General features: G+C 30.4%; 1 protein-coding gene across 1 annotated transcript; it reads left to right on the forward strand.

The window, feature by feature from the left end:
• Positions 1–19,005: 19,005 nt before the first annotated feature.
• Positions 19,006–20,425, forward strand: LOC110626066 (NAC domain-containing protein 6). The gene is made up of 3 exons (XM_021771804.2): positions 19,006–19,219; positions 19,310–19,584; positions 19,766–20,425. Exons 1-3 carry the CDS (start codon positions 19,066–19,068, stop codon positions 20,222–20,224), a joined length of 888 nt encoding a protein of 295 aa, XP_021627496.1. The 5' UTR covers positions 19,006–19,065; the 3' UTR covers positions 20,225–20,425.
• Positions 20,426–26,949: the final 6,524 nt, after the last annotated feature.

Genomic DNA, 26,949 nt, shown 5'->3' on the forward strand with positions numbered 1-26,949 from the left:
AAATTTAGCAAAAATAATAAAAATTAAAATATATAAAATTTAAATTATTAAAAATAAAAGTTAAAACTTAATGAAAATTATTTTTGTAATGTCACTTGTTGTGGATCACTGCTTGCAGTTTGAAAAATTTATTAAAATATCTTTAATATTTTAAAAAATTTACTAATTAATTTTTTTATTAATTTTTATAGTTAAATATTATAAAAAAAATCTAAAATATTTCTAATATGAAAGGATTAATTAGTAAATTTTTAATAATTTGAGAGACTAACTAATAATTTTTTTAAAATTTTAGAAATTAGATAGTAAAATTTTTAGTGATAAAATTAGAGAGAAATGTTTTAAAATGTTAGAGGTATTTTAATATATTTTTTAAAATTAAAAGATTAAATAAGAAATTTTTTTATATTGTATAAATTAAATAATATTTATTTTATTTTATTATTGATTAGAGTATTTTTAAGATTATATTCTTTTTTAACTAAATGAAGATTATCGATTTAAGAGAAATTTTTATAAAAAAATTTTAAATTTTAAGGAAATTAAATTTTAAATATAAAAATATTAAATTTTAAAAATAAATAAATAAATTTATTAATTATATTATATTTTAAATATTAAAAAATAATTTTTTTTAATCATTTTATTTTTCACCGAAATCGAAAGACTGACCATGTCAAAAGTCTTAAAGGTCCGATCACGAAAGCTAAACGTTTAAGTTTTTTTTTTTTTTTTTTTGTTAGCTACTTATGGGTATACAGTAGTCACAATCACAGTTTGAAAATCACTCCCACTAAATTGGTGAAAAGTTGTGATTTTAAAAAATCACGATTGATCCGTCACATGTATTGCGCCTCTATCAACTGCCAAATGGAACCTCACACTTTGTTTTTGCTCAGAAATTTGATATCAATTCAGAAACATCTTCCCTTCTCTTTCCAGGAAAATGCTATGCCCCATTCCCCAAGTATTTTGAACTTTCCAGGAAAATTTGCTAGCTATATACAATTACTTTCCTGTTATATATTTCTCATATATTCAAATTTTGTATTATATGCAAAATACCTTTGGTATTTAAGAGTGTCTGGGATTGATTTCGAGTTGGGTTATATATGAAATATTTAAATTTGAAATTAAGTTAATGTTTAATTTATTGAGATTAAAAATTGAAATAAATTAAATTATATTTCAATTTTGACTTTTAGTTTGATTTTAAATGATTTCAGTATTGTTTTTTTTAGCAATTTTAAAAGAATTAATCATAAAAACAATATTACAATTTTTTTAACAATTTTACCTTATGCTAATTTTATTATCAATTAAATCCTAAGATTATAATTTTTGTTAAATACACTAAAAAATTATTCATAATATAAAAAGACTAATAAAAATTAAAGTTTAATTTTAAAAGAGCTGATTAAAGAAAACTTTAAATTTAAAAAGCATTCGCAATTCTAATATAAATAACATTAGAATATATTCAGAAAAAAAATATAAAGTATAATATTTTATTAATAATAAAATAAATTAAAATATAAATAAATTAAATCAGTAGTAAGTTATTCGAGGATCGATTGTTATAAAAATTGACTTATTCAATTAATTTACTTAATAAACTAAATTCAAGCATAATTTTTATACTTATTTAATACATAAGGCTTTGGAGATTTTTTTACTTTTTAAGGATTTTTTTTTTGTCAATATGCTTGTTCAAGTTTGATAGCTCATATATATTTGTTTAATTAAAATTATTTAATATTAAATTTATTATTTTTAAATTAAAATTCATTAAAATTGAAAATAAAATTATTTTTTATAAATTATTTAAATTTCGAATCAATAAAATCTTGATTGGTCTCAAATTATTTATTAAATAAATTAAATTTGAGTTTATTCAAATGAAGAAAATAAAAAGGAAAAATAAGTAATAAAAATAAAAATATATGAAAAAGATAGAATAAAATGAAAATAAATTGTGAAAAATAATTTTTTTTATTTGAAAATAGTAAAAAATAGAGGGGAAAGAAAAATAACCATTATTTTCATTACTCAAGAGGCCCCATGCATTGACCAAACCTTTTGAGTATTTTGAGATGTGGTTTAAAATAATTTTGGTATAAGTTTCATTATTCATTTGCTTATTAGAGTAATATGAAATATAGTGATTTTCTTTTCTAATTATGTATTTTAGGCCCAAAAGTATATTTAAATTTTTAATATTTTATATTAGTTTATTAAATATCTGAATTAAAATTATAATTTATTAAAAACTTAAATTTATAAATATTTAATAATTAACTATAAATTAACTATATCATTAATAACTATTCTTAATTTTAAATAATTTTTTTATATTTATCATATTCTTTAATTTATTGATTTGATATTTAATAATTAAATATAAATTAACTATATTGTTAATCACTATTCTTAAATTTTAAATAATTTTTTATATTCATCATATTTTTTAATTTATTGATTTGAGCGTCAAAGTGGTTGTCATAGACGCCAACCACCTCACATTTTATTTTACAGATTAACCAATTGTAACACAGTTTCATTTCGGCCACATCACTTAGTTTCGCTACTGGGAAATATTTTGAATTCTCTCTATTCATTTGGATCAAAACCGGTCTCTTACCCCTCTCTCTTAGAAAAAAATTTTTCTTTTCTCTCTCTCGAAATGGCCAGCAATTCACAAATTGCTGCTAAGGCTGCTACCAATGAGAGCACTATTATTTCTTCCAGTTCTAGCAGTGGGCAAAACACACCCTCTATGGTCAATGAAGCAAATCTGAATAATCTGAGTAATGAGCAAATGCTTCAATATATCAAAAGGTTACAAGCTACTCTCGAGCAATATAAAACTCGGAGGGAGACATCATACATGGCTTCCAGGGGAAGGGAGGAAGCCTTCTTTGATATTCTAAAGACTTGGATAGAGGCAATCCAGACATGGTCCAAAACGAAGGTTGAGTTAGAGGAAGAAGAGTCATTAGACGATGTTCCAAAGGACGTCGATTAGAAGCTGGTACGGACTGTTCAAAGTTACCAGAAGGAGTAAGAAGAGGACTTTAGTTTCGATGATGCCTTGCCTCTTTCAGAAGAGATATTGGCAAAAACATTCCCCGCTAAGTTTAAACTCCCAAGTTTGGATAAATATGATGGTACAAAAAATCCCAGGAGTCACCTGACAATCTTTAAAATAACCATGTAGCTTCAGAACATTAACGACTTCATATTGTGCCGAGTGTTTCCATCAACACTCACAGATTTGGCTCAGAAATGGTACCAATATCTAAGCGTAAGTTTAATTCAGAACTTTACACAATTCTATATATTATTTAAATCCAGATTTATTACTTGTATACCTTTTAAAAAGCTCTCCTCTGACCTGTGGAAGACTCGCTAAGGAGAGAGCGAGTCTTTAAGGAGTTTTATCTCACGGTTTAATATAGAAGCAATACAGTGGAGGAGTTAAGTCATGAGATAGCATGTGAAGCATTAAAGAAAAGGACACACAATATAAAGTTCATGGATTCCCTAATAAAAAATCCAGCCACTACACACCAACAGCTAATGGACAAAGCTCAGAAGTACATCAGCCTAGATGAAAAAGTTCAAGTATTGAAAGAGGACAAAAGGACAAGCCAACAGCCAAGGAGACGAGGATATGAAAAAGACCATAGAAGCTACTCCATTAAATGATTCATGGACATGTATTCAAATGTGGATAAGGAGGAGCGATAAGGAGGTCATGTGGCCTCCCAAGCTCAATCCAGAAAGAGCTAAAAGGTAAGACAGGACCAAGTACTGCCGCTTTCATGAAGACCATAGACATACGACGGAGGAGTGCTGACAGCTTAAAGACAAGATCGAGAGGTTAATAAGGGACAATACACTTTGAAAGTTTTTCAGAAAGAATAGAGAAGAGAAGAGGTGAGGTCCGAACCTAAGGTAACAATTTCTAAAACTACCCCCGATAGTGAACATGTAGGTGTTATACATGTTAGTACAGAAGGACCCATTGATGGCAAGGAGAAGAATAAACGCATTGCAAAAGATGTCTTGTCAGTTAAGCAGGAACCATGGACCAAATAGGAAGTAAGGTTCAAACCTGCAGATAAGGCGATAGAGTATTTTCAAAATGACTCGTTGGTCGTCAACATTCATCTAAACATATATAAAGTGAGGCGAGTCTTGGTAGATACAGGTAGTTCTATTAACCTATTAACCTTAAATATTTTTAATAAATTAGGCCTAGATAAAAATAACCTTATTAAGGTCTCCTATCCATTAGTAGGATTAGGAGATAAAACTGTGGCAGTACTGGGCACAATCAACCTCCTCCTTATGCTGGGAGATGAGAAGCATAAGCAGGAGCTGTATGTAGAGTTCGCGGTGGTAGATATCCCGCTTGTGTATAATGTGATACTCGGTTGCCCAATTTTAAACTGTCACAATATAGTTATTAATATGGGTGCTATATGTCTTAAGTTACCAACTCCAAGAGGATTAGCTATAGTTCGAGGCAATCAGAATTTAACCTGAGAATGTTATAAGAACTCCACAAAAAGCCTCAAAAAAGTAATAATGCCCATTGAATTGCTGGAGAAATCGGACTCTCATATAAAACCAGAGCCAACAAACTCGATAGAAAGGTCCAATTAGGTAAGGATCAAAAGGTATGATTAGATAACGCATTAACTGGTGAAATAAATAATCATTTAAAATGTCTAAAATGCTGAGTAACCATTTTTGCTTGGTCTCTAAAAGATGTAATAGGAGTGGACCCGACTCTTATCATCCATAAGCTGTCTATCGACAAACAATAAAATCGGTACAACAAAAGAAAAAAAAGTTTGCACCGGAGAGGTATTAAGTGATTAAAAAGGAGATTAATAAGTTGTTAAGTGCAGAATTAATAAAAGAGGTCCAGTATCCTATATGGCTTGCCAATGTAGTACCGGTAAAGAAGGCCAATGGGAAATGGAGGATGTCTGGATTTTACTGACTTGAATAAAACATGTTTGAATGACTATTTTCCACTCCCATCTATCAACAGGTTAGTAGACTCGACCTCGGTTTATGTAATAGTTTCCTTTCTTAATGCCATTTCAGGTTACCACCAGATCATTATGGACACCGAAGATGTAGATAAGACTGCATTCATTACCGATGAAGGAGTTTTCAACTATAAAGTGATGCTATTTGTACTAAAAAATGTAGGAGCGACTTACCAAAGGCTAATGTCAGGCATATTTAAAGACATGGTGGGGTCAACAGTCGAGGTGTAAGTGGATGACATGGTGGTAAAGAGTCAATCCTTGGAAGATCATCTACATGATATTTGGAAAGTTTTTGACGTACTACAAGTCTTAGATAGAGGCATAGAAGCAAACTTTGAAAAAATTAGTGCCATTCAAAATATGGAGGCTCCTAAAACCATTAATGAAATACAAAAATTGAATGGGCCAGTCATCGCTCTTGGCCGGTTTATATTATGCTCATCCAAAAGGTGTCTCCCATTCTTTTAAGCCTTAAAAAGCAAAAATAAGTTTGTTTGGGTGGAAACATGCATATAAGCATTTGAAAGTTTAAAAACCTTTTTGTCATCTCCCCCTTTGCTAAGCTCAGCCATCGAAGGCGAGGTTTTTTTTTTATACCTGTCTGTGACCTAGGAAACAGTAAGCTCGGTGCTCATTTGTGAAAACAAAAGGGAGCAAAGCCGAGTCTATTATGCCAGCCAAGTCTTGAAGGGGATAGAATTAAACTATGTGCCTTTGGAAAAGTTAGCGTTGGCAGTCCTCATGGCTGCCACAAAGTTATGTGCATACTTCGAGTCACACATCATAGAAGTGAGGAAGGATTATCCTTTGTGAATGATTTTACATAGGCCAAAACTTTCAGGGTGGCTGTCCACCTGGGCGGTGATATTGTCAGCCTTTGATATCAGGTATGTCCCGAGAAAGACTATGAAAGCTCAAGCAGTAACTGATTTTATTACAGAAATGACTCCGCCATTAGAGACTTTAAAATTTCCTAATTCAACTATCGAGGAGTGGAAGGTTTGGGTAAATGGAGCTTGTGGAGCTGGAAGTTCTAGAATTGGGATCCTCTTGCAGATTGAAATCGAAATAAAGCTTCGCTATGTGGCAAAACTCGCTTTCAATGCTACCAATAACATAGCCGAGTATGAGGCTGTGATAATGGCCCTAAGGATCATCAAGGAAATAGGTATACAGAAATCTACTATTTTTAGTGGCTCACAGTTGGTTATGAATCAATGCCAAGGAAAGTTTAAAATTTGAGAACTGAAAAGGTTCACTCCTTAATGGAGAGGATCAAAGACAGGCAGGGCAACTGCGAACTCCACCAGGTGACTAGAGGTGATAATAAAGAGGTCGATTTTCTGACCAAAATGGCAGCAACGGAAGAATAGTACTTAACTTAACCATTTCAGTTTGAAGAGCTTCACACTCCTATAACATATGAAGAAGAGTCTTTTCCCACAAAGGAAGGAAAATCATGGATGACACCCGTGTACAAGTTTTTGACACAGGATGATTATCGGTCGATGAATTGTCGGCTAAACAGGTAATAAAAAAATCCTCTAAATATGAACTAATTAATGGTTTGTTGTACAGAAGATTCACAACTCAACCATGGCTGCATTGTGTAACGGAAGAGGAGGGCCAAGAAATCCTAAAGGACATTCATGAAGGTGATTACGGGAGCCATGAAGGAGCTCGAACGATCACTCGAAAAGCGTTCAAGCAAGGATACTACTGGCCAATGATAATGCATGATACAAAGCAGCTTAACTAGAAGTGTCGAAGATATCAAGTACATGCAAACATTCCAAGGACTCCTAAAGAGATGCAAACGACAATTGGAAGCCTCTGGCCTTTCTTTCAGTAGAGGCTAGACATCCTTAGCTTGTTCCCGAAAGCAGCTAAGTCAAGGAAATTTATAATTGTGGCAGTGGATCATTTTAGTAAGTGGGCTGAGGTTGAAGCAATTGATTCCATTACCATCCAACAAGCGATTTCTTTTGTCAGCAAGAACATCTTCACTCGGTTTGGAATTCTAAAGGTAGTAATCATTGACAACGGAACTCAATTTGCAAGTTTTAAGCTTAAAGAATTATGCAGGAAATGGGAGATTGACTTAAGGTTTAGTTCGATCTATCACCCACAGACCAATGGAATGATTGAAGTTATAAATAGGACTATCCTCCAAGGGATAAAGAAAAGACTTGACAAAGCTAAGGGTAATTGGCCTGAGAAATTACCCCCATATACTTTGGGTGTATATAACAATCCTAAGAATAGCCAGAGGGGAAACACCTTTCTTTCTTGTGTACGGGGCCGAGGTAATAATCCCATAGAGATCCAAGTAAGTAGTTTTAGGATGCAGCACCTAAGATTTTAGAAAGTCTAGAAGAAATGCAATTCAATTTGGATCAAGATGAATTTTTATAAAAAAAGATTGCAATCAGAATGGCGGTTTACAGGAAAAAATTGTCCAGAATATTCAGCAGTAAAGTAAAGTCACGTGCCTTTAATGTGGGGAATTTAGTCCTTAAAAAAGCAGATGTAACAAGCAAAAAAGCGGGGTCTGGTAAGTTAGGCAAAAACTGAAAAGGACCATTTAGGATCTTAAAGGTTATTTGTCCAGGGTCTTAGAAGCTGGCCAAGTTAGATGGCCGAGTCATTCCCTATTCCTAGAATATTTGTAATCTGAGAAAATTTTATCAATAACAGTTAACGATGTGTTTTTCATGTGTTGTGTTCTTTATTGAAAAGGAATGATGTTGTGGCTATCCTTAAAAAAAGATTAAAGAGTGTTCATTAAAAGCCACAAGGCGGGTTCTGCTAAGTCATAATGTAGGTGTTAGTCCCGCTAAATAAGGCATTCCATGCTAGGCCATAAAGCGGGTTCCACCAGACTATAATCCAGATATTAGTCCTGCTAAACAAAGAATTCAAGGCTAGGCCAGAAGGCAGATTCTGCCAGGCCATAATCCAGGTGTTAGTCTCACTAAACAAGACATTATGTGCCAAGCTATAATTTGAGTGTTAGTCCCACTAAACAAGTATTTAAGGCCAGACCATAAGATCGATTCCACCAGGCCATAACCCGGGGGTTAGTCCCGCTAAACAAGACATTCTATACTAGGCCACAAGACAAATTCAGCCAGGCCATAATCCGGGTTTCAGTCCTGCTAATTAGGGCATTCCATACCGACTGCCCTAGTCGAAGCTGATCCAAGTGCTATAGCATAGCCCTGACGAGCTTCCTAGCATTCTGTAGCCTTGAGAGCTTCCAAGCATTCTTCAGCCTTGGTAAGCTTCTAGGAATGAGCTTACAGGCATTCTCTAGCCTTTCAAGCTTCTGAGCATTCTCCAGCCTTGACAAGCTTTTGGGCATTTTGACGAGCTTCTAGGCATCTTCTTGTCCAATCCAGCCTTGATGAGCTTCCGGACATTTTCCCGTAGACTTCATTCATCTTGCTTAGTAGCTTGTCCCGCTCAGCAGCTTGTTTCCGGGGCAGATCGTCCTTCCTTCGCATAAAGTTTCAGATTTCTGGAATGATTGCAAGAGCAGTGACACAAGCCACAAGGTGGGTATCTGCCAAACCCATGTTCGGGTGTTAGTCCCATTAACTAAGGCAATTTATGGTCAGTCCATATATCCGGATGTTGGTCCCATTTTGAAAATTTTCTAAATATTTTATGGCTACTAACTAAACCAATGACCTGAGTATTATATCCGGTTAGCAAGCCCGTTTTAATGATTTTTTTGGCAAAGGCAATGTTTACTAGGTTCTTTGATTGGGTGTTAACTCGTTAGCCAATTTTTAAGTGATTATTTAAGTCTTAATTGAACGAGGGTCATAGAAAAGTCAGATAATGGCAAGATATGCAAAAAATATATTTTCATTAAAAGATTCCAAAAAATTACATGGAAGGAGGGATGTCGTTAGTTTCCTCCTCCTGAGTCTTTGTTATATTTTCTACATCTATTACATCATTTGCAAAGACACAATCAGTGGAATCGTCCTCAGCTTACCCCTCCTCCTCTTGCATAATCTCATCTCCCTCCTCCTCCGAGAAGATATCGTCTATCCAGATAAATTCTTCAGAAGAGAACCGTTTCACCAGCTCCTTCTTGATCGAGTTTTTTTAGCCCTCGATGAACATCTCCCCTCCCTGGGCAACTGTCTCCTGAAGCTTGGCCTCTAGTTCAACAATTTTGTTGGAGGCGACTCAGTTCTCCTCAGCTTGAGACTGTAGCTCCTAGACCTAGCACTGAAGCATGGACACCTAATCCTCGACTACTTTTGCCTGAGTCTTAAGGGCTTATTTGAAAGTATTTGCCTGTTCTAAGTTTGCCTGGAACTTTTCCACCGACTCCAGGGTCTCCTTCATCATACCCTTCACTTCCTCAACCCGAGCCTTCAACCTTGAGCCCTCCTCTTGTAGAAGACTTTTGTTTGTCTCCTATGCCCCAAACTCTCGCCTTAGAGCCTTGTTTCGCTCCTTGGCCATGCGTGCGTAGAGAGCACTCTCCATTGTAGAGTGCACTCTCCATTGCAGAGTGCATAATATTGTCATAAAGATCATCAGTCTCAACCTCATTCAATCAGTGGCGGTCCCCGAGCCTAAGAGCATTCTTGGCAATGAGGTTTGAAAGACGAGACTCCCTGAGTAGAGAGGTTGTCCGAGTTAGAGCTAACGCCAAATGTTGGATGCCTCTAGGCCGTGAGGCTTTAACTCTAGCCTCTTCTTGTGACTGGTCCACTTGAACAATAGCTATTAAAGATCCACCCCTTGAAGAAGACTCGGGCTGAGTAGGAGCCGATTCTTCAGTTGCAGGGGGGAGGAAGAGGAGTAAGCATGATGACATCCTTGGCGTGGCGAGCACGCTTAGTGGAGGCATGGTTGCTCCAACAACAGCTTCGCCTTTCAGGGCAGCATGAGTAACTTCAGCGAATTTTTTTTTTGACCCGGCCATATCTGCATAAAACAAAAAAGTGAGTAAGTAAGGCAGTTGGCAGTACAAAAGGAGTTGGAAAGAAAAATACCATGTTCGCCCGCTAGGGAGGAGTTTTCTCCAAGACAGAAAAGGCTGGGCGGGTGAGGAGCCCATGTCTGACTTGCTTGGAGTTGGCTCTGCTAGGATAAAACGACGTTCCTCACCGCCACGATTATGTTTATTTTTTAGGATGTGGCCATTGTCTAAAGAAAGTCCAAAGCCTCTTCCTCACCCCTCCGTGGTTGGACCCTATCCTTTCTCAATTCCACATACATGTTCCAGCTATTATGGATGGGACCAAAATTCCCAGACACCCTATGAAGGAGGATAAAAAACTTGTTCTTCCAGCACTTTAGGGATGAGGGTATCTGGTCAAAGAATGTTTGGCGCTTTCTCCCACTGAAAAATAAGAACTCTTCATTTTTGCGAGTGTCCAGCTGGTACAGTTGAGAGAAGAGCGCCACTGTTGGTTCAATATTGGTGTTATAGCAAACAAATCAGAAGGCCACCAAGATCCTCCAGCTATTGGAGTGCAGTTGGGTGACTGACAGCTTGTGGAATCGAAGGATGTCAATAAAAAATGGGTCCATTGGGAATCGAAGACTCTACCTCAACTGCTCTTCGTAGACCATGATGGTATCCTATGCAGGGATTTGATCATCCATGTAAACGGTCAGAGATGGAGCGAAAACACGAAATATTTTTCGAGAGATGTGGTCGTGAAACGGTCTACATCCTTTTCAGAAAATATGGAAAGGATGTCATTAACCAAGATGTTTTCATTCTCATGGGCCGCCCTTAGTGGAACAATGAGAGCGGAATGCGGATGGGGCCGTCGGAGGAGGAGCTCGAGACAAAACTTTCACTAGAAAAAGAAGGAAAAGAAGAGGAAGTATTCCTATTTATTTTAAAAGGGAAAGCAAACATAAATTACCTTGAAGCAAAGAGGTATGAACGAAAAAGAAGAATGGTCGAGTCTTTTTCTGAAGCAAAGAAATCAGTTGTGAGCAAAAGTGATACTTGGAGGAGAAGAAAGGTTCTTATATGATGGTTTCAACGATAGATTTTGAATGCGGCTCGAAAAATAGGACAGTCATCATTTATGGGCAGAAGCAGACGAAGCAACGTGAGAAGAAAAAAGCTAATCTAAATAAGCCACGTTTACCAGAATGAGAAGACAATTGCCACCTTCGAATTTAAAAAATCAAAGACTAGTAGGGGAACATCTGATGTAACAGAATAGTCGCCCAAAATTAGCTATGAGCTGTCACCATAAGATAAGGTCATATGCAAGCATTTGGTAAGCCGACACGCGGTCCGACTCATGGAAAGGAAGATTCGGACACTGTGGTACCCGACTCTTCATCAAGACTTGCCTATTTAGAAGAGATCGAATTTTCACATAAAGTTACCGTTAACGGATATACTTCAATAGATCCCCAATTATGCTTATAATCGTGCGATCCCCTAGCAATTAGCCGTCGCCAACCAGATTTTCAGGAGATATTATAATTAACTCCATCTTATTACAATATAAAAACTAATGATCAAGAAACAAAAATATGTAATTCTTAGAAAACTACTCTTAAGTTCTAAATAATTTCTTATACTTGCCATATTCTTCAGTTTATTAATTTGAACGTCAGAGTGGTTACCATAGGTGCCAATCACCTCACATTATATTTATTATAGATTGACCAGTTGTAATACAACTTTATTTTGGTCACATTAAATGATATAAGTCATGTATATTTAATTGTCGTAATTTTAAAAATTCAAATATTCAATAAATTAATCCTAATTAATATATAAATATAATCCCATTATAAAAAATAATTTTTTTATTTGATATAAAAAAATTCATACATCTGTTTTTGTATTCTTAATTGGCTGAATTTAGATAAATTAATCTTTAAAATATTAATAATTATTGTAAAAGTAATACTCATTGGAGGCTCCCATGTGATCCCCCACTAATAGCAATTAGAAAAATGAATATCATTCATTTGCCTAAGATGGAAAGACCTCGTTAGGTCTTTGGTGAAGACTTCCAAGTCAAGATTCTCATCAAAACCATAAAAAAAATAATTCTTTTTTAATAAATTATTATTATTATGCAGAAGAAATATTGTAAACAACCCGGAGTTTGCTGTTGAATTCACAATGTGAGACTGAGAAACAAAGCAAAAAACTACTAGGGGACTATCTGGAATTTAATAAAATCGTTTGTTTGTTAATAGCTTCAACTTACATTATAAAAATAATAATTTTATTATTGTATAAATAAAAAAACCGTAAAATTGAAATCTTCCTTAAAACTAATAATTTAAAATTTGAATCCCTACTAACTTAATTCGAATTGTTCATAAATTTCAATTCGAATTGTTTATAAATTTGGTCTAAGGTAAATAATTTCTTTTCATTTATAATGAAGAAATATAATACTTATTACTTGCAAAACAAAAACAAAGCAGAGCAAATATAAGATTTGAAAATTTTACGCTAGACTAAGGAAACCGAAAATTTTTAAAGAAATGGATAGATTATATAAATATATATCTTTTTTTTATATAGATATAAAACTAATGGGCAGTAAGAATATCATTTTGATATTTCTAAATTACTTTTAATTTTTATAAATTCTATCTTGAAATCTTGATCAACTATATCATGCATTAAAATTTTATTTATTACAAAATCTTGATTTTAAAAAGGCCATGGATAATATCAAATCCTAAATGTTATTTTAGGATATGGTTTCATCCTAATTTTCTTTTTCCATAGTATAAATTTACCGTTATAAATTTTTTTTTTCTGTTAATTAAGTTCAACTGTCTTTTAGAACTTTATATATTATGAATATTTAAGATATTATAGGATTTTCTTATTTATTTTAGATAATAAATTCAATTTTTATTGATCACTTGCCTCTATTCATAATACAAATAGTATCAAACTCAATTATCCTATATATGAAATAACCATATCTTTTTAAATCAAGAGATTATATGTACTATTATGATTTAGACAATAAAATATTGACAAGAGTAAATTTCATGTATCTACCATCTAAGAGTTAGGGGTGTAATCGAATCGAGTCGAGGCGAACTTTATAAAGTTCAGACTCGTTTATTAAAAAATTTTATAAGTTCGAATCCGACTCATTTATTAAAAAATTTTATAAGTTCGAGCTCCAACTCAACTCGAATTCTAATATTTAGCTCGAACTTGACTAAAAAATTAAATATTATAATCGAGCTCAATTCAAGCTCGATTCGTTTAAACTAATAATAAGTCTAATTCAAGTTCGAATACTCGATTAAAAAGTTCGTTTAAACTAATAACGAGTTTAATTTAAGTTCGAGCTCAAAAGTTCGGTTAAAAAATTCGTTAATAAAATTTAATTAATTTAAATTTTTAAATATTAAAATTTTAAACTAAAAAATAAAAGAGATTTTAGATAAAATTAAATATAATTTAATTAAAGTCTATTATAACCAAATCCTCAATTTAAAATAAAATAGAAAGTGAAATTTTTATTTATTAAGGAGTTTCACCTTCTCACTTATATAAATTTTCGATGTGGGATAAGGGATATTGTTTCAATAACCTTATGTAAAATAATGTATAGTAATTTTACAAACGTGGGTTTGTGGTACAGTAGTTAATGAAATGTGGTTTTTCTTGATTAAATATTTTTATTATTATTTAAATTTTAATATTTTAATATTTTATTTTTTATTATTTAAATTTTAATATTTAAATATTTATTTTTTTATTTATAACATCAAATAATATTTATTATTCAAATACTAATTATAAAATTTTAATTAATTATATAAAATGTATTTAATATAAGATTAACAATATAATACTAAACTTAATAATTATTTATTTAAATATTTATATTACATAAAAAAATTAATTAAAAAATATATAATAAATATATAAATCTATATATTAACAGGCTATACAGCAGAGAGAGAGGGAGTTTCTTTCTAAATTACATAATTTTAATTAAATCTGTATAATTTTATTGTCAGTATCAAACGACAATTTTATATAAAATTTATTAATATATTATTATTATTCATGTGTTATCATTTCATTATTCATATATTATTATTTATTTTTATTTAAATATATAATTTATATTAAATTATTTTTTGTTGTATAAAAAATACTATATATATAATATAAATATAAAATATTACATAAAATAAACATATTAATATAAATATAATCAATTTAAATAATATAATTATACATATACATTATACTCAAATTTTATCAATAGAATCATATTAATTTATATCTAAATTATATAAAAATTTTAATTTATAAAATTAAGCGAATAATATTAAATAAGAAAATAATCATACAAATACATATATAAATATATAAAAGTAATAATAATAATAATAATAGTTTATTAAGAGATTTAATAGTTTAAAAAAAGTGTCTACTTATAAAGATGTATAACGAAAAATAAATATATTTAAAAAGACATATAGAAAAATAAATATATAAATTAATAATATAGTTATATAATTAAGGGATATAAATATAAAAATTAACAATATATATGGTAAATAGATTAAGTGGGTATAGGGGTGTAATTGAATTTAGCCAATTTTCTTAACGAGTCTGTTCGACGAATATCTTAACGAGTTTGTTCATGAATCTCTTAACAAGTCTATTTATGAGAGTTCACGAGTATCTTAATGAACCTGTTCACGAATCTCTTAACGAGACAGCTCGCGAATCTTAATGAGTCGAATACTATTGAACTCAATAATTAAGTTCGAGCTCGATTTATTTAGAAATTGAATCGAGACCGATCAAATTTTTATCGAGTTGAGTCTTGAATAGCTCACGAATAATTTGATTCGTTTACCTCCCTATTAAGAGTACCAAAAATTTGACTAATACTTGGATGCTCACGGTTTTTGTTTATATATTATATTTCATATTATATTATTCACTGATTTACTTTTATTAGCATCTCATACTAATATGCAGAGATAGGAAGAGCTATCAATCTAACTAAATAAATTATGTCTAATAAAATATTTTTAAATGTGAACACTTAGTAGTACTTATACTATTATAATTTGTTACTCAATCTTAAAAATAGAACAACTAATAAAAAGCTAATAGATAATATATGCACATCCTCTACAAAAAAATATAAATTTTAATGATAAAAAAATAATGACTGATTTATTTTTTTTTCTTATTAATAATATATATATATATATATATATATATATATATATATATATATATATATATATATATAACGATGAATAATATAATTGGTTATTGTTATACTAAATTTTAATGATTATTGTAAAATAGTCTCATTAAGAATGATAGTGTTGATCGTTAAAATGCAATTGCATATTTTTTTTCTAAACTCCACATCGGAAACTATTAAAAATTAATAAGTAATATAACTTATAAATCATATAGACTAAATCGGTACAAGATTAACTTTTTTTTATTAAAAATATTATATACTCAATTATTATTGATATTTAATTATTTTTAATAATTATTATTATTTTAAAATTATTATATTGAAAAATAATTATTTTTTATTTAAATTTTAATAATAATTTTCATTGTTGTTATTAAATTTTTTATAATCATATTAATTATCATTGCCAAAAGATAAATTTGTCACTATTATTATAGTTTAATGACTTATTATAATATCGTCCTAATTAATATTAACGATTAATGTATAATATACTTTTAAAAGATTTTAACAACAAAATCTTTAATGATGACTTAACGATCGAATAAAATAATTATAAATAGTTTTCAACTAATAAATTTTAATATTTAATAAAATTTTCTTTCGTTCGTGAATATTTTTTCTTGTAGTAATTTTGAAAGAAATTATTAGAATATGTCTCTTTTGGTGTTTAAAAAAAAATAAGTTTAATAATTTTAAGAGATAATTTAATATCTAAAAATAGAATAAAATTTAGATTTAATATTAAAATTTAGATTATTTATATTCTATTAATATTTTTTATTTAAATTTTAATGATAACTTTTATTGTTATTATTAAATATTTTATATAACAAAAAATAAATTTGTCACTATCATTATAATTTTAATGATTTATTATAGTATCGTTCTATTAATATTAACAATTAATGTATAATACACTTGTTAAAAGATTTTAATGACAAAATCATTAATGATAACTTAATGACCAAATAAAATAGTTATGAATAATTTTCAACCAATAATTTTAATATTTAATGATAAAATTTTCTCTAGTTAGTGAATATTTTTTCTTGTTGTAATCCTAAAAGAAATTATTAGAATATACCTCTTTTGGTGTTTAAAAAATAAATAAGCTTAATAATTTTAAAAGATAATTTAATATCTAAAAATAGAATAAGATTTGAATTTAGTATTAAAATTTAGATTATTTATATTCTATTAATATTTTTTGTTATATTTTTTTCATATATATCTATAAAGTTGTTGAAAAATAAAACAGAACAATAAAATTTGATTCTCAGTATCATTCTTCACGAATAAACTAGCCATGTCTTTTGCCATACGATTAGTGTCATCAACCACCGTTTGATTCTCCATCATAATTTAAGTCAATAAGTACGACCAATAATCATTCAAAAATACAATTGTTTTAATATGTATACTTATTTCTCATACAAGAAAGAATATAATAAATAAGTAATATTTAGTTTAATTAAACAATTGTACTTGAAATCAAAAACAAAAAATTGTAATTATTAAATTTTAAAAGAGTAAAATCTAAATAAAAAAGTATAAAATCAAATCAATTATGGAGAAATATAGCTAATAGATAGGCTATTTGTACGATTTGCAGTTTGATGGTTTTATTATTATGCAAGTTGTTTCAAGGATATGAATACCTATATTTTATCAACAACATTCCGTAATTAAATTAAACATCTTCTAATAAATTGATTTAATTGTTTAAATATTTATAAGTTACTACAGTATGTAAAATCAAAATTAAAAATAAGAAATAAATAAATTACTCAGTACACATATTATTTTTTAAAAAATTACTATTTAATTTTTATGATATATCAAAATTTACTACTTAATTTATTAATTTTAAAAAATACATTAAAATATTCATAATTTTTAAAAAATATACTAGTTAGTTTTTTCATTAGTTTTAACCGTTATGTATCGTAAAAAAAATCTAAAATATTTATAATATAAAAAATTAATTAGTAAATATTTTAAAATTTTGAGAGATCAGTTAATAAATTTTTTAAAATTATAGAAATTAAATAGTAATAATAAAATTAATAGAGAGATTAATTAATAAAATTTTTAAAATAAAAATATTTTAATATATTTTTTAATATTGAGTTACTAAGTTTTCCTATAATATAAATAGTACATAGTAATTGTTTTTTTCTTATAATTGCAAATCAATATTTACGTTATGTGGCTGACTGCGGAACAACACCTTAAAAATTTCAATAAAATTATTATAATTGACCTAATTAAATATGTAATCCAATAAAATTATAACACGTACTTTTTATGATGGTTATTTATAGATATCTTCTTAAAGATACTAAAGATTAACACTAAAAATTAATAAAAATATAATCGATTGAATTAAATAGAATTAAATTAATTTAATTAAAATTAATTTTTTAATTTAATTAGATTTAATTTTTATAAATATTTAAATTTAATTTTTTAATTTATTCAATCCATTTTTAAATCAAACTAACTATATTCTCACTCTAATAAAAAGTGATTCGTAATTGAGGAATTCAAAAAAGAAAGATCAAACGGGTAAGGGTGCATATCGTAGGATTATAAGTCAATCCGACTAACAAAAATTTAGTTTTTTTAATAAAAATATATTTAATTTGTTTCGATTACGGTAAATAATTGTTTAAAAAAAATAGTTTTTAGTTAGTAATTTGAGTATTTTTAATTTGATAACGAAATTAGCTAAACTTGTATTAATTATTATATTTAATTATGATTTTACAAATAAAATATCATTTATAATTGTAATTTTTAAAATTTTTAAAGTAATATTAAATTTATAATCCATACTTTACTAAAACAAGTTATATTTATTATTTTTATAAATAAAATTATTATTATATATTGAATTAATTATACTAAAAATATATTTTTTAATTTTTTCTCAGCTAATTCTATTATAACTGATAATAATGAAATATTTTAGTTTTTGTTAGATTTCTAATTAGATTCAATTTGATTAAATTTTATTTGGTTTAAATGTGTTAAAAATGCTAAAATTGTATTTTTCATATTAAAAATTAAATGATGTCGGTATGTATTAATTAATTTAAAACACTAAATTAATTGTGTGATTTTGATTTAATGCAATGAAATAGATAAATTAAATGGTGATGTAATTATGATGCAATACATAGAAAATTTGACAAGAAAATATTCAACACTTAAATGGATCATATAGTTATTGGTAAAGGATGTTGAATTCAGTAAATAAAAGGAAGTTGCTGCTGAATTCTCAATTCCAATTATAATTAGCTGCAAAATTTACCAGTTTAATATGACCAATTCAATTTGCTGCTATTACCAAACTAAAACATTGTAGAAAAAAAAAGAAAGAAAGAAAATGTTGCATTGCATGTAAATTTCCAAATAAAAGTCCAAAATTAATTGAAAAAACAGGTCAAGCAAAGATACCAAAGACCTGTCAACGTCAATCTCACAGTCTCTTGTGACTTTACAATACAAAACCGTGTGGGTTCCACCCAATTATTTATTATTATTATTTTTAACTCAGACATTGATAATTAATCAAGCATCAACTCCACACATCTCTCTGTATGACCAAGTCTTCTCTTTTAATAACCATTCTTTAATTCTAATACAGCGATGACCCACCATTAAACAATCTTGGAACCTCCCTTATAAATATCCATTGCAAGAGTGAGAGCCAAGTGCAGCTTTCACACACACTCTGCTCTAAACTGGCATCTATGGAGGAACTTGATCTTCCTGGCTTTCGATTCCATCCAACAGAAGAGGAGCTTCTTGATTTTTACCTCAAGAACATGGTTTTTGGGAAGAAGCTACGTTATGACATCATAGGATATCTTAACATCTATCATCATGATCCTTGGGACTTGCCTGGTACAATTCTAACTAGTTCATTTCAGCTCATTTTGCACAGAATCTGTAGCTTGATTTTTGCTGATTTTGTTGCTTATTTTAATTTTTTAGGAATGGCTAAGAGTAGTGGAGAGAGAGAATGGTACTTCTTCGTGCCGAGAGACAGGAGACGTGGCAGTGGAGGGAGGCCTAACAGGACTACTGTGAATGGATTTTGGAAAGCCACTGGCTCTGATAGAAAGATTGTGAGCTTGTCTGATCCAAAGAGGATCATTGGATTGAGAAAAACTCTTGTTTTCTACATGGGAAGAGCTCCAAGAGGCTCTAAGACTGATTGGATCATGAATGAATATCGCCTGCCTGATCATTCTTGCCCTTTGCCTAAGGTACGATTTTAACCTTACCTTACTAATCCTCATTGGAATTTTCTTTTCTTCTTTGATTTTGTAAAAAAACCAAAACCATCAATTTCATACATGGCCAGTTATGAACTGGTGGGGACAGTGACCTTATGAAACTACCCTGGAAAGTGCTAATATATAATTATTTTATATTTATTTAATGCAGGATATAGTCTTATGTAAGATATATAGGAAAGCAACTTCCTTGAAAGTTCTAGAGCAAAGGGCAGCAATGGAAGACGAAATGAAGTTAATTTATGCATCATCACCACTTTCTACATTGGACGACATGTCGTTTTGCAGCCAACAAGAAGACCCAATGACTCAAATATATCTGCCCCATGTGTTTTTGAAGCAAGAAGTAGAAGATTTGGTAAAGGTTAAAGACAGCAACAGTGATGACGATGAAAATTGTAATAACAAAGTGTATGCAAGAGATGAGAAGTCAAAGGAGAATAAAGGGTCCTCTCTGCAATTGCCATTTGGAAATGAGAAGCTGCCAGAGCTGGAACTGCCAAAATTCAGCATGGATTGGAATCAGGACACCAATTTTTTGTTCAACAGTCCTTGGCTTCAAAGCTTAACCCAAAATCTGACCCCTTCTGCCAACATTTTGAATTTCTAAAGCTAATTAATTTATGTCTAAAAATATTATGCAAATAATCTGATCTTGCGAATAGCTTTCTTCATAGCTCAATCAGAAATCTTAAACCATGTTAAATCAAAGCCCTTAGGAGAGAGCTTTTTTTAACTTCTTTTTCTTTCTTTTTTTTTTTTTAATTTTGTAGGAGGTTTATTATCTTGTTAATGAACAACTTTTAATCCACTTTGCTCTAGTGCTTAATAATTAATTGGTTTCTTAAATAACATGTTTATTTTCTAATCTATGTTGATAATTATATAGGGTATAACCATTGTCACCAAATTATGGCCATGCCATTTTTGTGAATAGGCGTTTTTTTTTTTTTTAAAATAAAGCTAAATACATATTTGTAAAATATTTGACTAAAAATTAAAGTTTATTTAATATCCTAACTCATAAAGAGTATAATTGATACGATATAATGTTCCTTCAAAATAAATCATAAATTGTCATTATAAAATAGAAACACGTGACAAGAGTCTAATAATATGACACACGCGGTCATAAAAGTTTCACTCATATAAAAAAAGACTAGAACACTGTAACATTTGATATTTCACCAAGACGGCCTAAACATATTGAATATCCATAGAAAGTTACCATTAGCATATATAATCTAGTAGATCTTCATTATGTCTATAAATGCAGGATCCCCTATTCACTAGCCGGTACAAGTCGGATTTCAATAGATTCGAGAACCAACTCCATTTTCTTACAGTATAAAAGTAAATGTGCACAGAGTTTAAAATACGCATTCTTACATTCATTCTAAACTCAAAATAATTTATTGCATTCGCCCATTCTATCAGTTTACTGGCTTGAGTATTAGAGTGGTTGAAATAGACACTAACCACCTCATCTTTGTTCTTTTGCATATTGACCGATCACAATTCAGTTCTATTTCCAACTATATAATTTGATTCCATTGTCGGAATATCCATTGAATTTTTTTTTTCATTTGGATTAAATCCAACTTCCTATTCACTTTCTCTTAAAAAAACACTTTCCTTCTCTTCTATTCTCTAAATAGTTGACAACTCACGAGCTGCTGCTAAGTCCATTGTCAACATGAGAGTTATCACCTCTTTCACCCCTGACAGTGGACAGAAAATACCATCCATGGTCAATGAGGTAGACCTTCACAGAGTTCAAGGTACGCATTCTTACACACTCATTCTAAACTCAAAATAATTTATTATATTTGCTCATTCTATCTGTTTACTGACTTGAATGTTGGAGTGGTTACCCACAGGTACTAATCACCTTATTTTTTCTCTTTTGTAAATTGACCAATTGCAGTTTAGTTTTATTTCAGCTATATCAATAATAGTTAATAATAAATTAATTATATGACCGATGACTTGAAAAATTCAAAAATAGTTTAACTTATTAGTTATACTCTAAATTTTATTTATTATACTCTAAATTTTTGTAAAAAAAATATTATATTCGATAAACTTTAGCATATAAATAATCAATAATAAGCAGGACCATTTTCTATTTTCTGATATAATTTGTATTTATCATAACTTCTATAAGCTTAAGAGTTACTCTTTTTAAAAAAACTCCACATTACATCATTACATATTAAAAAGAAAAAACTCCTCATTACATCATTATATATTAAAAAGAAGGTAGCTAATGTTGTAAATTCTATACTTCAAAAGTTTTTGTCCCAAATCGAAAAAATACAAACTTTTTCTTTGGTTTATAAATGATTTTTTATTATAGGCTTGTAAAAGGCAAATGAGAGGAGCAAGACTCGCGTGCACGTACTTGGACCGAAAAATCAATTTCAGTTCAAATCTGTCGATTAATAAAACTGCAGAATTTTTATTTTTCGTTTATTTAATTTTTTGAATCTTATATGAAAATGGCTATTTTTACTAAGTCAAAACCGTTTATAGCTGTTGTGAGATTTTTAGCTATTGTGGGATTTTTATTTAAACGTCTCTGCAGATTTTTCTAAATGACTTTAACATCTTAGCTGATTTTTCTAAACAGCTCTAGTATGCCTCCTGATTTTTCTAAATAAACTCTAATGTCTCTTTTTCTACAGCTATAAATAGACGTCATTTGCACTATTCAGATGCAATTTGCTTTTCTCTGCTCTTCTACCTTTCTTTCTCTGCTGGGTCACATTACAGAGAACTTGTGTTCTGATTCTGAATTCTTTGAGAGGAGTTTGTTTAATCTTCAAGAGTTACCAAAAAATCCTTAAGGATAGTGCAACGCACGACTCAGACTACATTTTTCTACTTCCATTTATAACAATCTTAAGGACTAATAAACTTTAAATAAATGGAACCAAATGTTGTCACTGTCTCTACTTTTGCACTGCCTGCTTCCAATGACATTGTCATTGCCTTTGCATCTGTTGTGCTTCCTGTTTAGAAAAACCGTTCATAGCTGTTGTGAGATTTTTAGCTATTGTGGGATTTTTATTTAAATGTCTCTGCAGATTTTTCTAAATGACTTTAACATCTCAGCTGATTTTTCTAAACAGCTCTAGCATGCCTCCTGATTTTTCTAAATAAACTCTAATGTCTCTTTTTCTACAGCTATAAATAGACGTCATTTGCACTGTTCAGATGCGATTTGCTTTTCTCTGCTCTTCTACCTTTCTTTCTCTGCTGGGTCACATTACAGAGAACTTGCTGTTCTGAACCTGAATTCTTTGAAAGGAGTCTGTTTAATCCTAGAGGGTTACCAAAAAATCTTTAAGGACAGTGCAATGCGCGACTCAGACTATGTTTTCCTACTTTCATTTATAACAATCTTAAGGACTAATAAACTTTAAACAAATGGAACCAAATGTTGTCACTGTCTCTCTGCTTCTGCACTACCTGCTTCCAATGACATTGTCACTGCCTTTGCATTTGTTGTGCTTCCTGCTGCTGCACTTCCCACTGCTGCAAATAGTGGGCCTCTTCTGCCTGTTATTTCATACGACAAAACTTTTACTGACATCTCAAAGATTGAAGTTTTTTGGGGTCAGAATTTTAAAAGATGGCAAGAAAGAATTTTTCAATACTTGACGGGCATGTTGTTGTTTCAGCACTCACAGAATCAAGACCCGCACCTGTTGTTGATCCAAAATTACATGAAATTTGGGTCTATTCTAATAAGGTATGTAGGCATACAATTATCAGCACTTTTTCTAACGATCTCTTTGATGTCTACTGTTCCTACAGGGAAGCCAAGGAAATATAGGATTCAATGAACCTGAAATATACTACTGAGAATGCTGAAAAAAAAAATTTATAATTGGCAATTTTTATGAATGGGAAATGATTGAAGAAAAAGACATCCAAATGCAAATCAATGAGTATCATAAACTTCTAGAAGATCTTAGAATCGAAAACATCACTGATAGAGCCATTTTTAGACCCATTTTCTATATTGATATTTATGCTAATTTACACATTTTCTGCCTAATTTTGTGATTTTGATCTTATTTTGCAAAAAATAGAGTAAAATGGTAATTTGGCAAAAATGGCCTTAAATCTGCCCAAAAGAGAGCAAAATTGCACAAGCATGGTTTGCCCAAATTGTTTGCTCAAACCAGAGTTGAAGCTGAAATGGAAGAAGAATAATCTGCTGTTTGACCAGACTGTTTGCCCAAATAGACTGGGCAAACGAGCCAGTAGGGCGAAAGCAGTGAGCAGGCAACAGGGAAAACAGACTGTTTGCCGAGCTGTTTGCCCAAACAACGTCGGGCAAACAGCACCAGCAACCAGAAAACCAGCAGATCTGCAGAATTTGAAGACCAAGTCAACACGAGTCTTTTTGCACTCCACTCACGTGGGACAGCTCAGAAACACCTAATTACACCTCAGCACTCTCTCTTACATATTTAGGAAGTCAAGAATCAAAAAGACACAATTGCCCTCTAAGAATTCAAGACTAAATAGGAAAAAGAGTCCATCTCATCAAGAAACCCTAAGGCAGCCTCTTCAGCTATAAAAGGGCATGCAAACCAGCAAAGAGATTATCCTTGGATCATCCTTGGATCACCACACCTACGGCAGAACCTCACCAGTAGCTGCGCCCTTGCGCCAGCCCCTCTTTTCTTCTTCTTTTTGTTTTGTTTTGTTTTCTTTTATGTTAGTTTCAGCCATGAGTGGCTGAAACCCTTTTTCTAGTTGAAGAATAAGGTGAAACTTTGGTTGTTTATGGATTGGGAGATCTGAACCTATATGTTCTTCTTTTATTAATCAGTATTTATGCAATTTTATGCTTAAAGTTATTATTGCTTTGTTGTTTTGATCAAATTGGCCACTTGATTCTTGATTGCAAGGTAATTGATTGTTAGTTGGGATTATTTTTAGTCCGTAATTGCTGAAAATATTCTGACCTAAGAACACTTGGTGTAAAAACCAAGGAATTGCATAATCTAGCAATATCGCCAAGCTTTTGGGTAGCTAGAATTAGGTCTCTCTATCTCTTAATACAATTGACAGTTGTTTGTTGCCTATGGCTCAAGGACGTTCCTTGGCAACTTGTTGATTAGTGATTAATTAGAGGACGTTCCCTAATTAATCTAAGCTTAAGGAGAGATTTGGTTGGTGAGAAGCGTCTTCCATCTCCATAACTAATTTATTGAATCTAATGAAAGAACCTTTGTGTCAATGATCAATCCCAACAACTAAAGTGAATCCAATTCTTCAACTAGGTTTTTCTCATTATTGATTTCTCTTTACTTTATTACTTGCTTTACTTGCTTGCTTTCAATCTTAGTTTAACTCAACAATCTCAAAACCCCCCTTTTTTATTTTATTGTTTGTTTATTTACTTGGTCTTGACAAGAAAAATAAGTAAGTATCGATTCCCTGTGGATACGATCCTTTTGCCACTATCTACAGTTGTAAAATTGTTGATAACCAAAAAGGTTATTTTTGACCGGCCTCGACAACCGCGAGTCAATCACTCTACAAGATGAATTTGTGGCTAGACTGTTGATAGAAAAATTACCAAATTCCTGGAGTGACTACAAATAACAACTGAAACACAAGCATAAGCAGTTGACACTGTCAGATCTCATCACCCATATCATCATTGAAGATACAAACATGAGGGAACTTAAAGCTGCAAAAGATAAAGAGCTAGCTATAAGAGCAAATCTTGTACAAGGAAAAATGCACAAATCAAATAACAGGTACGAAAATAAGAAATCTTATTACAAACCTAAGTTTAATAATTCCACCTTTAAAAAGAAAGGACATTGTTTTGTATGTGGTAAGCCGGGTCATCATGCACCTCAGTGCAAGAAAAGAGTGAAAAATGACAATCCTCCCAAACCAAAAGTGAATTTAGTTACAGGAGATGACATTATTATTGTGGTCATTTTTCAAACTTTTCTTGTAACTAATGTGCAAGAATGGTAGTAGACTCTAGTGCTACTAGGCATATCTGTACAAACAAAAATGCATTTACCTCCTACACTATAGTGGGGAAGGAGAAGAACATGTGTATTTAGGTGATTCTAGGAGTGCAAGTGTCCTTAGTAAAGGGAAAGTTCTTCTCAAACTCACATCTGGCAAGATCTTGGCACTTAATGAAGTACTTCATATACCTAATATGAGAGCTAATTTAATTTCTATAACTCTATTGGGAAAGGCTGGAATTAAGGTATCTTTTGAGTTAGACAAAATTATATTGACTGAAAATGACATTTTTGTTGAAAAATGTTATTATAATCATGGACTCTTTGTTCTCAATATTTCTGTAATAACAAATAAAAATGCATTTTCTTCTGCTTATTTGCTTGATTCTTTTGATTTATAGCATGCTAGATTAGGACATGTTAGTGCTTCTTATATTAAAAAAAATGCAATATCTTGATATAATATCTGACACTAGTAATACATATTTAAATAAATGTGAGATTTGTGTAGAATCTAAGTTAACCAAAAAATCATGTTCAACTACACATAGAGAATCTGAATTGCTTAGTTTAATACACACATACTTGGGGGATTTAAAACAAATTATGATTAGAGGTGGTAAAAAATATTATATAACTTTTATTGATGACTATTCTAGATATAATAAAATATATTTGCTTAGAAACAAAGATAGAAACAAATATGAAACATTTGATATGTTTCAATTATATAAAGCTGAATATGTTTCAATTATATAAAGCTGAAGTAGAAAATGAATTAAATAGAAAAATAAAAAGGATTAGATCAGATAGAGGTGTAGAATATATCTTATTTAATGACTTTTATGAAAAAGAATGAATAATTCATTAATTTACTCCACCTTATTTGCCTGAATCCAATAGAGTAGCAAAAAAAAAAAAAGAATACTAAAAGAAATGATGAATGCCTTATTAATAAGTTTCTCCTCACCTAATAACCTTTGAGGGGAAACTTCGTTATTTGCTTGTCATTTACAAAATAGGATATCTTATAAGAAAACTGATAAATCACCCTATGAATTTTGGAAACGTTATACACCTAACTTAAAATATTTAAAAGTGTGGGAGTGTCTTGCTAAAGTAATTCTTTTTGACCCTATGAAACGAAAAATAAGTTTAAAAACTTTTGATTGCATATTTATAGGTTATGCTAAACATAATGTTGCATATAGATTTTTTTGTTTTCAAAAATGATGTGCTTGATTATAATACTATAATTGAGACAAAAAATGCTAAGTTTTTTGAACATATTTTTTCTTTAAAAGTTGAGAAAATTTTCCAT

Source organism: Manihot esculenta, chromosome 11, assembly GCF_001659605.2.
Source record: "Manihot esculenta cultivar AM560-2 chromosome 11, M.esculenta_v8, whole genome shotgun sequence".
NCBI classification, from domain to species: Eukaryota; Viridiplantae; Streptophyta; class Magnoliopsida; order Malpighiales; family Euphorbiaceae; genus Manihot; species Manihot esculenta.

Bases quoted from the DNA above. Each gene is read 5' to 3' on its own strand.
- LOC110626066 (XM_021771804.2), top strand. From the start codon at position 19,066: ATGGAGGAACTTGATCTTCCTGGCTTTCGATTCCATCCAACAGAAGAG. The intron at 19,220-19,309 runs GTACAATTCTAA...TTAATTTTTTAG, and splicing joins TGATCCTTGGGACTTGCCTG to GAATGGCTAAGAGTAGTGGA. The intron at 19,585-19,765 runs GTACGATTTTAA...TATTTAATGCAG, and splicing joins ATTCTTGCCCTTTGCCTAAG to GATATAGTCTTATGTAAGAT.